Here is a 15,454-nt window from a genome sequence, read left to right as displayed (position 1 = left end):
CTCTCTACATCGACCCTACTCCTCAATCTTGATTCCTATTTCAAATTTGAAACAAAATGGTACCAAATATAGTACATTTTAGTACTTTCGAATTTTCAAAAACCCTTTGGTACATCCATCATACACTTCATCAGTGATACCCATTTCAAATTTAAGAGTTCTTGAGCTACTGGTTCGTCTAATGCCACATTTAGAAACTTTGAATACTTTTCTTATCGTCCTAGAACGAATTTCCAAAAATTCAGCCTTATCCGACACCTTCGGACCAAAAGTCATCCTTATCCAAAATTTCAAAGTTCTAGCTTTAGCACATGTTAAAATTAGGAGGATAAGCTCATTTCAAATAATAAGATCCATCCTTGAATTATCTGTGATTTGTCTTGCCAAATTTTACTCAAGAGAAAACAGGTTCCCATCTCTGATTTGTGTATATACAATGGATCTATAAATATACATTCTAACAAGGAGTTGTTGTCAAATAAATAATTTTGAGTTGATAAATCGTAAACTCAGTCAGTCAATTGCTTGAGTCTTTTATTAATATAGATGCTTGATTTTTGGGTCTAAAAAATTTCTTAAAAAATTCACGAAAATCTCACCATTTGTTTTACTCCCCCATAACGTTCTTTCCAAAATAAATATTTTTGCATTCAAAAATCTTGACGGTATTTAATCAAAATTGTATTTTCGATAAGATTCCATTCACTTTATATGAGTTCAAGATTATTCAAATTATTTTTTATTTACTTTAAATTATAAACACTGTTGCTGAAAAACTCTACCTAGCTAATTTTTTTACGAAAACAACGTCAAAAAAAATAAAATAAAATTCTAGAAACAAAACTTTAATTATACGCAATATATTTTTTACTAATTTGACTAAAACATATTTATGGCCGTTAAAAAACTTTCGCCAGTAACTTTGGCAGACTTGGTGAAGCGTGTTCCCAAAGATCAAATGAAACAATTTGAAAAGTTTCGAGATAAAACCCTAGAATATCACAGGTAAGATGCCGAATTTCCAACCATTTTTGCATTATCAATTTTGCCTTCTTCCATAGAAGAGTCAACCAATACCCTGAAAAGCTGCCGCTCATCGATTGGGAATATTATCGCAACAATGTTCGTAAGGATTATGAAAAAATGGTTATCGAATTTCAAAGCGAATATGAAGAGCTGGATCGCACTTTCAGTGCACGACATGAAATAAATGATTTTGCCAAATACTACGAAGAGCTGGATAAACTAACGGAGGTGGTTAAGAAGGAAATCACCGAATTTGTAAAATCATCAAATGATCGCATCAAAAAATATGAAGCTGAAATTAAACGCATTAAAAATTTGGTACCATACGAACAAATGACTATGGAACAGTTTGTTGTGGATCGTGAAGATTTGGCCGAGTTTATACCACGTCAGGGTAGGCCATTATTTTGGCCTCACAACCCAGAAGAACAAAGAGTAGGACCAGCGAATCCGGATTATGACAAAAAGCCCCAGAAAAAGGGGTCAACGTCTGAGGAAGCTAAGCCGTCGGATGTCATTGTGTCGTGAAAATATTCTTTAAATTAATGTATGTATATTTTTAAACATTTTTTGTTGCATTATATTTCTATGTGTTTATTTTTGTTGGATTACACTATTGACATACTTTTATTCATGACTCAAGTGGTCTAAATCATTTAGGTTCTTTAAGAGAACAAAAGCTCTTTGAAAAATTTTAATATGGACCCACTCACTGGCAAAACCCAGTTATAACCGAACCGCCCATGATGGTGGACTTCACTTCACTTTTTATATTTACTTACTCTTCGTGGGAAAATGAAGGGAGTAAACAAACAGCACAGACAGGGCTGCCAATAAAATTTCAAGAAAAATCGTCAATTTTTTAGGGAAAGGCATAGTCGGTACTTGTGCTTTAAAAATCGTCAATCTATAATATATTAAAACAAATCATATTTTTTGCTTCAAAACATAAAAGTATTTATTCCCTTTCAAATAATCGTCATGGATCTGGAACCAATATTTTCCAAAACCCCAATCGGCACTTCTATATCTCCGTAATTGGCACCAGTGAAAAGATTGGAGATTCCAAATTCAGAATTGTTTTTTCTAATGTATCTCATTTTATTCTTCAATATGTAAAAACCCAGTTAAGTTTGGCCGGTCCGAACCCTTTATACCCTCCATCATTTAGAAGAAACTTGAACAATTTCAAAAAATTCCGCCAAAAACTACCGCTCAACTAAAAACCGTTTTATGGGGGCTATACGAAGACATGGTCCTGCATAAGTAAATTTGTCAGAGGTTATAGTAGCGGCTGCGATACGAAATTTGAAATCATGAAAATACTGAATTTTGGGAGGTACCGTTATATGAGTGCTATACTAAAACGTAGACCTATGTAGACAATTCTCTTGTATGGGGTGAAGTAGTCAGAAGGAGCCGCTTGTGTGGATTTTAAGACAATTCCGTTGAAAATTTTGGCTGAAATCATCAAAATACCGAATATCGGGCGTACCATTTTATGGGGGAAATTTTTCTTCTGGGGAATAACATGCTCACAAGGAACTCCTTGTGTGGATTTTCAGACAATTCCCTTTTGGGGTTTTTCAGAAAATTCCATTGAAAATATGGCTAAAATCGTGAAAATACCGAATATCGGGAGGTGCCGTTATATGGAGGATATACGATTGGCGAGTTGTATTTTCTTTTGGAAAAATACATTTGTATAAAATTTAATTCAGATGTGAAATTTGACAAAATATGGGCACACTTATTCTTGTACATGTCCAAAATTTTGCATATTCCAATATTTTTGTTCAATATAGACAAAAATGTGAAAAAGCGGCTGATCTTTGAATAACCTCCACCACTCGGAAGGAAAATGCAAATTTTCAAAAAAAAAAATATATATATATATATATATATATATATATATATATGTATATATGTATATATATATCTATATATATCTATATATATATATATATATATATATATATATATATATATACATAAATGAATAAAACTTTCAACTTTACAGTTAAAATCACAAACAAAAATACCGAATATAGGGAGTTACATAGGCAATAGTTAAGAAATTTATAATCCAAATTTGAAACATTTCTAATAAAAAGCGTGACACAAATCACTAAAAAACCGAACATAACCTAACACACATCTGATTAAACTCGTGGACCTATATATACACTTCATTTTGAGGAGGTAAAATGCCCACAAGGGACTCCTTTTGTGGATTTTTAGAAAATTCCGTTGAAAAATGTGGGTAAAATCATCAAAATACCAAATATCGGGGGTACCGTTATATGGGGGCTATACGATATTGTGGACCTATATAGATAATTCTCTGCCGAGGTATAAAGTATTCACAAGGAACTCCTTGTGTGGATTTTCAGAAAATTCCGTTGAAAAATGTGGGTAAAATCATCAAAATATCGAATATCGGGGGGTACCGTTATATGGGGGCTATACGATATTGTTGACCTATATAGATAATTCTCTGCCGAGGTATAAAGTACCCACAAGGAACTCCTTGTGTGGATTTTCAGACAATTCCGTTTAAAAATTTGGGTAAAATCTTCAAAATACCGAATATCGGGGGGTACCGTTATATGGGGGCTATACGATATTGGGGACCTATAAAAATAATTCTCTGGCGAGGTATAAAGTACCCACAAGGAACTCCTTGTGTGGATTTTCAGACAATTCCGTTGAAAAATGTGGGTATAATCATCAAAATACCGAATATCGGGGGGTACCGTTATATGGGGTCTATACGATATCGTGGACCGATATAGCCCATCTTCGAACTTGACCTGCCTGCAGACAAAAGAGAGATCTGTGCAAAATTTTAGCTTCCTATCTTAATTCGTTTAGACTGTAGCGTGATTACAACAGACGGATAGACGGACGGACAGGGCTAAATAGTCTCAGAATTTTACGCTGATCAAGAATATATATACTTTGTTGGGTCTAAAATGATTATTTCGATGAGTTACAAACGGAATGACAAAGTTAATATACCCTCCATACCTTTTTTGGTGGAGGGTATAAAAATTTTGACCCAGAAGGTGTGGACCGATACGCCCATTTTCGCACCTGAACTGGGACTGATAATAATATTAGCAATAGCAAAGATTTCACAAAATTGGATGATTCTGTGGACATATGGATTTTTTGATCCGACGCTTTGAAGCATAGTTTATATCGAAATATGGATAAGTAGCCCGGTATTAGCCTGTTTTTTTACCCAATTCACCTGACATTTGCTCACGCTCTCTAACTACCAAAGAACGAACTAGAAACATTTATAAATTCGATTTATTACTTGTTTGAAATCCTTCGTTTATCAGGAGATGTGAAGTGTATCGGGTTCAGTTAGTTTCATAGACATATTTTCCATGTTCTCCATTAGCTAAATTCTTTCTATACCTATCTTTAAACTTTTTCGCTATTCCCTGGTAAAAATGCGGCATGTCCCGATTTTGTTTTTATCTTTCATATTTGGTATAATAAACATTTACATGTCCTCCATTTTCTCTGTTGTTTGTTATCTGATTTTGTCTCATCGCTTGCTGTGCTCAGCATGTCCTTGTTGCTAAAAAAATGAATGGGTGATTGTATTTCTTCAATGGGAGTGTGTGTACATTTGTCTCACGACTTTGTTGAATGACTGTCTGGCTGTCGCTAAAACACATGTGCGTGTGTCACTCTGTGTGGAAGGGTAGAAAATATAAACAAAATTCACAAAGGACATGCATGCATATATGCAAACTCAAAAGACGAACAGCAGTTAGTCACAGGTATCATCCATAACAAATCGTATATTTTTTGTATGTACCATCCCCTAGTTCGTAAACAAAATATTGCACAGGGAAACGCTGTGGAATGAAATGGGAACGACAGACTGTTTGGCAAACGAAGCATTGACAATACAACATGCGCATTACAATCTCAAAAAGTAAACAAACCAGAACAACTGTCAAACTCTCGGTTTGTCAAGAGGGTGGCTTTCTTCGTCGTGGATTACATCCCTTTTGCAAATTTGACATATAAACAAAGTATTCAGACACTAAAAGAGAGGCAGGGAGAGTGAAATATGGAATATGCTCTCAATTAACCCATCACTACTCTCTGTTTTTGTGCACGGGAACGAAACAAATGACAGGAGCAGCTGTCAAACAAAAAAAAAATCTCAACATCGTTTGTGGTCGATTTGTTATAACAAACAAATATCGTTTGCTTAAAAAATTGTTAATAATATTGCAAATATATCCGAGAATATTGAAAAATGTTTTACTAAACCTTATACGTTGTGCGTTGCAGTGAAATTTTCACCATAATTTGGTGACAAACGTACGATTTCGAAGCGGTTTTCGTGTGTGTTTATATCTTGTTTGGTGTTTGGTATTAGCACTTCCCCTGGGGAACAGAGAGTGCTGGTGCCAATCCCTTTTGTGATTTGTTGTTTATATTTAAAAATTTATCGTGCGGGAGTGATTTAGAAAATAATTGTTCGAAAATAATTTGTGAATAAGAACTTGGAGGCTATTTTAGTAAAACGATAATTGTGCAAAAGTAAGTTTTTTTTTCATAAAATTGCTGACCTCTTTGCGGGAGGGTTTCTTGTTGTTCCTTTTGTTGTCAATGCCCCCTTTGTGGAAATGTATAAAAATGTGTGTATATTTGCTGATGAAAATGGAACACTGACAATGTGGAAACATATTGAGATATGAAAATGAACAGCTTTCATTGATGGATGAATTAGATATTAAAATTATATAGCAAATATTAAAAATGAAATAGATCTAGGTAATATAATCCATTTAGGGAATGATGCTGTAGTTTGGAGAGCCACAGGGAATTTCCAATCTCTTTAAGTGTGGTTACTCAAAACTTCAAGAATGTCTTTTAAATATATATAACGTGAAACCAGTAAAGAGGCTACATTGTACCCTACAGCAGTATGCATGTAGACTTGTTTCCCTAGTTATAAGAAATAATTGAATTGAATATTGCCACCCTTCGTGGGGGAGGTACCAGGAGGGGTGAACCGAAACCTATTATCTTAACACCAGATTTTAAGATCATAAAAATATTAGGATTTGCAAAATTTGAAGAGAATTTGAGAGTTATTATTTTTCAAAATTTTGACCCGATGGTCCGATATACTCGTATCCCAACTCCATATCAAATCTTGCGTTGAAAGAAATTTTGCGATGTGCCTTTTTCGCGTTTTATGAGCTTCATGGTTATTGAAAAAAGAGGTACCAGAAGTAATTGTCTGTTATATCGGTTCTTTATACCAGATACTGTGTTAGTGGAAATATTAAGATGTGCGAAATTTGAAGACCATCGGACTCATATTTCACATTTTATAACCAAATGTCTACCTTTTGTCGGGGAGGCAACAGAAGGAGTGAGGCACCAGAAGGAGTGAGCCGCACCTTCACACTAGATCTTGTGTTAGAAAAATATTCCGATTTGTGAAATTTGAAGAGAATTTAATAGTTTTTTCGTGTTCATAAGATATATAAATATCCAAATTATTTTGTAAGGAGTTGTCGGACCTATCCGAATTACATACCATACCTAGAGCTGTTAGAAGTATTGGGATATGCGAAATTCTAAGAAAATTGGACTCTTATTTCACATTTTATAAGCGGTGAAATTATTCAAATTTTTGAACCTTTGGGGGGTACTAGAAGGAAGAGGAGGAAGGTATATATTGTCCATTTTCGTAACTAACCTAGCACAGATACATATATTAGGATTTGCAAAGTAAAAACAAAACCGGATGATCCCTTTCTTGTTTTCTGAGGTAAATTATTTTCTGTCAAAATTTTTAACTTTTGTGGTGGATGTACCAGAAGGAGTGAACCGATATTGCCCATCTATGAACTCGATCTAAGTTTGATAATAATATTACGATGTACGAAGTCTGGATCAAATTGGATACCGCCCGCCATATAGACAGACAGACGGACGGACATCGCTAGGTCGATTCCAAGTGGCCGGAAATGGATCTGGTAAAAAGAGATCTAGGATCTAAGACCGTTATTTCGATGAGGCAAGTTTTGACCGTATCAAATGATATATACCACTGTAGCCATATGGCTGAGGGTATAATTAAGTTCTTTGAATTGAACAATTTGAATTATCTTGAATTCTGATACTTGGAATGAGTGTCACTGATAGAGGTTTGGTATTAGGATTGTTGTTCAGACGTAGCTTGGACATATGGAGGTGGTTTCGGATATGGTACACAAGTGCTCTGAAAGTACAACATTGTACTGTATTTAGTACAATTGGGTATTGGATGCACAGATAGTGCTTGAAATCTGAAATTTGGTATTAGGGTCGCTGATTATGTGCAGCCTGGACATATGGAGGTGGTTTCGGATATATGTACTATAATTGTACGAAAAGTACTGAATAGTATGAAATTTGATACTTTGTGAAGGGATGGAGCTGGAGTCCCGAAATTTGATACTTGATTACTGATGTTTTGATGCTTGATGATCTGTGTTTACGATTTGGCGAAAGTTTGGAAATGCGTCCAATGTTTGTACGACAAGTACTAAATGGTTCTAATTTTGGTTTTGGACTGGATTACTAATATTTGATATTAGCATCTGGAAATAGTACTTATTTTTGTATTGGTGAAGGAGTAGAACTGAAGACCTCAAATTTAACAAAGATGTCCGTGGTTAAGATATGGAGGTGGTATTGGAAATGTTTTTTATAATAGTTCGAAAAGTACTAAGTGAAACTAGACTGGGATAGAGTTGGAATCCCAAAATTTGATATTAAGTTCTCTTTTGGTATCTGGAATGGAGATATGGAGATGATTTTGGAAATGTGTAACATTATTGTAGGAAAAGAACTAAATATTACTTCCTGTGGATCACTGTTATGACTAGGATGAAGAGATGTAGATTGGTTTGGATGTTCGTACTAAATGTTACTTAATTTGGTATTGCGCTGAAAAAAAACTGAAATTCTGAAAATTTATGTTGGGGTCACTTTCGGTTTTTAGGGTTTACATATGGGGAGACGTTGAAATAGTTTTGGGCAAAAAAAAAATGAATGTGGGTCCATTGTGCAATGGTTTTTGCTAATATCCCCCTTGGTAAACTTCCCAATGAAAGATTTTGATGACTTTTTTGTTGTAAAGGGTTAACACCAAAAATCTATGTTTACATTTGAAGTCTGTAATATTTTACAGGAAAAATTTTCGGAATGTTTGTTTTGACCCTAAAGTCCGCAATGACTTAACAAATTGTAAAGAAAATATGTCTTATTTCTTCGGGCCTTATAAAATTTTTTAGCAAATGTTTGCCCAACGAGACCCTTATAATTTTATGCCCGCTTAATCCTACATCATTGTTTTACTAATAATTAATAGCATTCCAAATTAGAAGGAAACCAGGACTCCACATATTACACAAATCCTTAGAAATAGTTTCCACTGGACCATTAAAATTTTCGAAGGACCTCGACGACCACTAAGGCCTTTATATTGTATATAAAAAAATGTCTTACAAATCGTTTGTGTCCGAAAAAATTTTACGAAGCATTTGTTATCGACCATTACTACTTTACAGAACACTTTTTCCCGATGATACTCAAACAATGTAATAGAGCACTTCTCGTTAGCCTCCATGGAATATTGAAAAATTTTAGTTTGGGCCATAATGTTTATACAAATATATGTTTGTTCGCTATACCGTGATATTTTGTTGTCTCAAAATAGTTAGGCTTAATCCCATTATTGTTGTTTTTATAAGAACAACGTGTGTTTATTGATGCAGAACGATGGCAATGTTTACCAAGGGGTAAGGCAGGGAATACCTAGGTTTTATAGGTCCTTGTCTTCACAATCCTATGGACATTTTGAGTTTGCATCTTTGGAGTACAAAGTTTTTAAGGAAATTGTTTTAAAGCCTTGTATGGCCCATAAAATTATTGGTCACTGAGGTTTTTACATTTTTTTTTTTAATTTTCTTGAATGAAAGCAAAAATGTCGGTAACAGCATTCAATTTTAGAATAACTTTAGATTAATTCGAATTGGTCAACTTTGGCACGAATTATGGCCTTCAAACGGTCAATGAAACCGTCACATGCTGTCAGGATGTCGCTCTGCGATATTTTGGTCTCTTTCCGGCAAAGCGTTTGCTTGGCATTTTTTATTGCCAACCGTGCTTTCCAAAATACTCCAGACACAATAGTTCAACAGATTTGTATCCGGAGATTTTGGTGGCCATTGTGCGCTGTAAATGAAGCGAGGAACCTCATTTTGTAACCATTCTTGGGTGGCGCGTGCTAAGTGCGATGGTGCTTCGTCGTGTTGGAATGTCCAAGGTCTGCGAAAAAATGTTTTCGTGCCCAAGGCTTTAATACACCCTCCAGAATATTTTCGCGATAATATTCGGCATTTATTTTGATGCCATCATCATAGCCGGCGCTTGGCCAATCGAAGGTGCATATTTTCAGCTGACCTCTTTGGCAAGTAACACCATCATTTTGTTTGTTTATAAACTGCTGGACGACGAATGTTTTCTCATCGGAGAAAACCAAATTCGGCAGTTCACCACTTTCGGCCAAGCGAAGCAACTCTTTAGCTCTTTTGAGTCGATTTTCTTTCTGTTCTGTTCTTGAAATTTCAATGACTTTACCCCGAGCTCATTTTTCAATATTTGCCGAATGGAATATTGCGATATATTCAGTTCACAAACTATTTTTCGGCCACTGCAACGCAGGTTTCAATCAAGTCACTTCTTTACTTTTCGAATCAATTCTGCTGATGCTGCTGGTTTCTTCCGTCTACTTCCTTGACGTCGGGTTATGCTACCAGTATCACGTTAACGAGCGATGGTACGAGACACAAAGGATTTATTCACATTTATTCACATGCTGGAGTGCTCTAATGATAACAACTTGTGGTTTTCCAACCAAATATAAAGAAATCACACTATCACGCTTTAATTCCATCACGAACAACTTTTTTTTTGGAAAATTCTCACCAAATTGCTTTTGTACGCTTGTAAACAATATAATGAGCTGTCACTGGAATAATTTTAACAGCTGATGGACGAGTGGCTTAGTAATGACAGCAGTCTGAAGTTGGTACCAGTTTTTTATCTCACCCTGTATTCTGGATCAGCATATAGTTCTATGTCGATTTAGCGGTGTCCGTCCAAAATTTGGTATTTGTCGTTCAAGCCTTGTTCATATTGTCTACGGTTTCCATACAACGGCATCCACTGATGATCCGTATAGCCTCCCGTTTTGGTGTGAACCCCACCAACTTTATTGTAGTTTCAAATTTCTAATTTTTTTAATATTTAGGAAAATTATTTTTTAGCATATTTGTAATATTAAATGAAGTTTGTTTACATTACGCTGTAATGGCTTATTTGTGAATCGATGCCTAAAAGTCGACGTTATAGGTGGCTATAAACTTTAGAAAATAACTCCGACACAAATTGACAACATATTGCATATGTTTTACAAATAATCTCAAAACTTCTGTTTCAGTTTTTTTCTCTCACTCCCTCCTCTCTAATTCGTCCATCATTATTCAATAACATCGATTCGAATGTACGGAAGAAATGAACTCTGCAAAAACCAAATAAACTTTAGCCAACCTACACCAGCATAATGAATAAGACCAGCTATGACATACGACGTCAGGAGAAGATTTCATTTCATCAGCCACATGAATTGGCCATAGGAGCCCTGACAGAAACCATTAAAATTCCAAACGCCTAAACAAAATGAAATTGTACAAATAAACTAATTGCCTCGGAGGATATTTTACAATATTACCAGTTCGGAAGAGAAATAGAAATGTAGAGCTTAGGAATTAACAAAAATCCACACGAAACAAACACACAATATCCATACTAAATACCAAGCTAATACAGAGACGGACACACAGACACCCAATGTGTATAAATAGCATGTTTACAACCACATCATCCTCCATTCTAGCCCGCCCGAATCGAAGAAGGCATCAATATCCGAGAGAGAGTTTTACATTAAACATATTGAATGAATAAAACATTGTAAATACAAGTGTTCTTTCGTTCGATGTTAGTTGTTCCTCTTCCTGTTCGACAACAATTTTACAGTTAAACTCTGTGCTAAAAACACACCAGCCCAAGGATATTTCAAACATGCCAGGGATGTGAATGGAAAACTTAACAAAAAATTTTAAGTGAAAGAAATAATGGTCCAGAATTTTAATGTAATTTATTTTCCAATATAAATTGTGCACATACCTGTTCGCTTGCGATATGATAGAGGGAGGAGTGGATGTTGTGGGAAAGTATTTTGTTGTTATTTTTGTGAAAATTGAATATTAACAGATATATTTTAAAGACAAGGAAAGTTTGGCAATTTTCAAAAAAAAAAAAAATAAATAAATAAATAAAATCCGTTAAAAATTCTTTTAAAATCTTAAAAATAGCCAATGTAGCCGTTATATTAAGGTACATACGATGACGTGGATCTGCATAGGCAACTTTTATCAAAAGCCATTACAATATTCAAATGCGAAACTTGAAAAAATCGGTGAATAATGTAGCCATCAAAATACCGAATATAGGGAGTAACATTATATGGGGGCTATACCAAAAGGTGAACCTACAAGGACAATTTTCTGTAATAGGCTGTAGTATATATTAAGAACTCCAAATACCAAATGTGAAACAATTCCGGTGAATAATGTCGTAACGGAGGTACCGTTAAATGGGGATATACATAGATGTGGACCTGCACAGACAATTTTCTGTCATAGGCTGTAGTACCCATTACGAACTTCAAATGCCAAATTTGAAACATTTCCTTTGAATAATGTTAAGCGACATTATCACGAAAATACCGAAAATAGGGAGGTACCATTATATGGGGCGCTATTCCAAAACATGGACCTATATGGTCCATTTTCCAAACCAAAAGTCCTGCAGACATAATACACATTTGGGCAAAATTATATCAACCTACTTCATTTCGTTCGGAAGCTAGAGTGATTTCCACAGACGGATAGATGGGCGGACATCACTAAATTGAATTAGTGATAGAATTTTATCACTAACAAGTAATAAAGCAGTAAGTTCGGCCGGGCCGAACTTTGAATACCCTCCACCACTTGGAACGATTAAGAGAATCTTCAAAAAAATAAAATCCATTGAAAATTCTTTTAAAATCTTTAAAATACCTAATATCGGAAGGTGCCGTTATATGGGGGAATATATTGTGGACCTATATAGACAAATATATGTCTGGGGTAAAGTACTCACAAAGAACTCCTTGTGTGGATTTTCAGATAATTCCATTGGGAAATGTGGCAAAAATCACCAAAATCCCGAATACCGGGGTACCGTTATAATGGGGATATACGATATTGTGGATCTGTATAGACAAAAACTTTTTAGGGGTAAAAGCGCTCACAAAGAAATCCTTGTGTGGATTTTTAAAGAATACCTTTGGAATATATAGCTAAAATCATCAAAATACCGAATAACGGGGGTACTGTTATATGGGGGCTATACGATATCGTTAACCTATATAGAAAAGTCTATCGTGAACCTATATAGACAACTCTCTTTCAGGGAGTATAGTACTCACAAAAGAACTCCTTGTGTGGATTATCAGACAATTCAGTTGAAAAATGTGGGTAAACTCATCAAAATACCGAATATCGGGGGGTACCGTTATATGGTGGCTATACGATATCGTCGACCTATATAGATGATTCTATTTCGAGGTAAAAAGTACCCATAAGGAACTCCTTATGTGGATTTTCCGACAATTCCGTTGAAAAATGTGAGTAAAATCATCAAAATACCGAATATCGGGGGGTACCGTAATATGGGGGCTATATGATATCGTGAACCGGTATAGCCCATCTTCAAACTTAACCTGCCTGCAGACAAAAGGGAGATCTGTGCAAAATTTTAGCTTCTTAATTCGTTTAGACTGTAGCGTGATTACAACAGACGGACGGACATGGACATCGATTGGAATTTTTTATTACAAGTAAACACACAGTGCGGTCGAACCAAATTTTCAATAACATCCACCATTAGAAAAAATGCAGGTACCGTTGTATGGGGGCTAGTAGACCTGAATTTCAAGAAGAGAACAGACCTAGTTGAATCCAAATTGTCATGTTTAAACTGATTAAGTTGGATATTGTGGCGCAAACCTCCAAAATAGAGGAAATGGGAAGGTCCGTTATATGGGGGATATACCAATGAGTGGATCTTAATCGAACACCTTTCAAGAATCCCAAGTGAAGTTTTAGCTAAATTGGTTGGAAATTGTGGCAGAAACCTTTAAAATGCCGAAAATCTGGAGGTACCGTTATACGGGGACTATAACTAACCGTGGCTCAATATAGACCATACCAATCCTCCTGAATATAATAAAAATCTTTGGGCTAAATGTCAAAGCTTTTTGGGGTCTTCGATGAATAATTCGAGATGTGATAAGTTTAATATGCCTCCATTGTATGATAGAGGGCATTAAAAGGAAACAAAGAAATAAAATATGTCCTAATAGTTCATCTTAAATTTAACGAATATTGGGACCGTTTTTGACCCAAAAACCCAGAAACTTTTTGGTCTTTTGATCTACTAACCCAATGCACCACCAATTGCAATTCTCCCCTAGACATTTAAAATATTCCAGTCCAGTTACATACATCAGACAAAACGTTATACATTTTGTCCTTCATCTACCAGTTTTCAGCAATACTTTAAGAAATTCACTACATTTTGGAAATACACAAAATAAATATTTAGGAAAAAAAGAATCGGTAAGGCTTTCCACAAGAAATGGTACCTATAATAAAAATTTGCTCATAAATTACAAAATTTTCCTTAGAACTCTACAACCTTCTTACTAAGTACCTTACAAACTTAACAAAGTTTTTAATTCCATAAACCAATACAATAAATTGCGGTTGTGTTGTAAAACTACTGATGAAATTTTTAAATTTCATATTTACTCAAATTTAACCGCAAACTATAATAAAATACATAGTCATCGTCGGCATGTAACACAGCTGCTACACATCAGCATTAACTTTAACCCAGAAACCCATAATTATTCAATATTTAATACTCTGGCAACTAGTAGAGCTTGTAGCTATTGGGCGCCACTTTAACTCTGCATTTCATGTTAGCATTCTGCATATTATACGCCTGAGAATATACACATACACACATACTCGTACGTACATACATATATGGAATAGAAACTACTTGTAGTGCAACTAATGAAATGTTTAACAACTACTTAAGTGTTAAACAAATCCCAATGACCCATAATATTAGCATAACAACCAAGGAGAGGAAGGGAGAAGGAGAGAAAAAGTGAATATACCCCTGCACCTACACACCACCACCACCTACATACGACTGTAGGTATCTATACGAGCTATAACTAATAAAAAAAAATTCCAGGTTGCTTATACCTTCATTTGAGAGTTTGTGTTTGGCATGTTAAGTCTCACGTCTCCTGCTCGCAATAAGACTAACGAACTATGTTGGGGGAACGGTTTGGGTTTGATTATAATTAGGACTAAAAAAAGTTTACTCAACTAACATAATCATAACCATTGCATTTGATGAGAGACACCATTCTACTCAACTAAGACAATGTTCTACTACCTATGAGGGGAATTATGATAAAAGTAGATCATTTAAATTAATAGCGAATGAGATATTATTTAATGTATATCATCTATAAAAGGAGTTGTCTAATAAAAATTAAATCAATTCCAATTTTTATACCCTACACCACATAGTGGTAAGGGTATTATGTCTTTGTGCATTTGTTTGTAACATGGGGAAGGAAGCAAGATAGACCCAAAGTTACTTTTGAGGATCTCCATAGAATCACTTTCTGAGTTGATTTATGCATGTCAGTCCGTCTGTCCGTCTGTCCGTCCGTCCGTCCATCTGTTCATGTATTCTTGTGAACAAAATGCAGGTCGCATTTATTATCTAATTGAGATGAAATTTTCCAAACAACATTTGTTTGGCCCAAGGACGAACCCTATTGAAAATGGTGAGAATCGGTTCACAGTTAAACCGATTTCGGGTTAATTGTGCACTAAATGGCCAATATCAGCCCAAATGACCTGAATTTTAGTACATCCGACCAAATTCTGTCTGGAAGCAAGCACATCGAATTTCAAGAAGATCGGTTCAGATACAGCTATAGCTCTCATATATATGTTTCATCCGATTTAGTGTTTTAGTCCCTCACGTTCGTAATATGCACTCCACAGGAATGATATTTGGCAAATCCGACCGAATTCAGCCTAGAATAAAGTAGAGCAATTTTAGTAAAAATCGGTATAGATGTAGCTATAGCTCCTATATAATGTCTCATACGATTTGGTCTTTATGCCCC

At 35.2% G+C, this 15,454-nt stretch overlaps 1 protein-coding gene across 4 annotated transcripts in view; it reads left to right on the top strand.

Annotated features, from left to right (window-relative positions):
- The first annotated feature begins 787 nt into the window (after window positions 1-787).
- LOC101898703 (ATP synthase subunit d, mitochondrial) overlaps window positions 788-15,454 on the top strand; it is a 28,226-nt gene continuing 13,559 nt past the window's right edge. The window contains exons 1-3 of one of the 4 annotated variants that reach the window (XM_020034696.2): window positions 792-1,005; window positions 1,062-1,573; window positions 11,021-11,105. In XM_020034696.2, the coding sequence (XP_019890255.1) occupies window positions 893-1,005; window positions 1,062-1,554 (606 nt within the window). In that variant the 5' untranslated portion in view covers window positions 792-892 and the 3' untranslated portion in view covers window positions 1,555-1,573; window positions 11,021-11,105. Of the gene's footprint in view, window positions 1,006-1,061; window positions 1,664-11,020; window positions 11,106-15,454 lie in introns of those variants that run through there. The other 3 variants (XM_020034697.2, XM_020034695.2, XM_020034694.2) reach the window with 3 other exon arrangements.

Source organism: Musca domestica, unplaced genomic scaffold (assembly GCF_030504385.1).
Source record: "Musca domestica strain aabys unplaced genomic scaffold, Musca_domestica.polishedcontigs.V.1.1 16, whole genome shotgun sequence".
NCBI classification, from domain to species: Eukaryota; Metazoa; Arthropoda; class Insecta; order Diptera; family Muscidae; genus Musca; species Musca domestica.
This window is presented reverse-complemented; position numbering and strand designations above follow the sequence as displayed.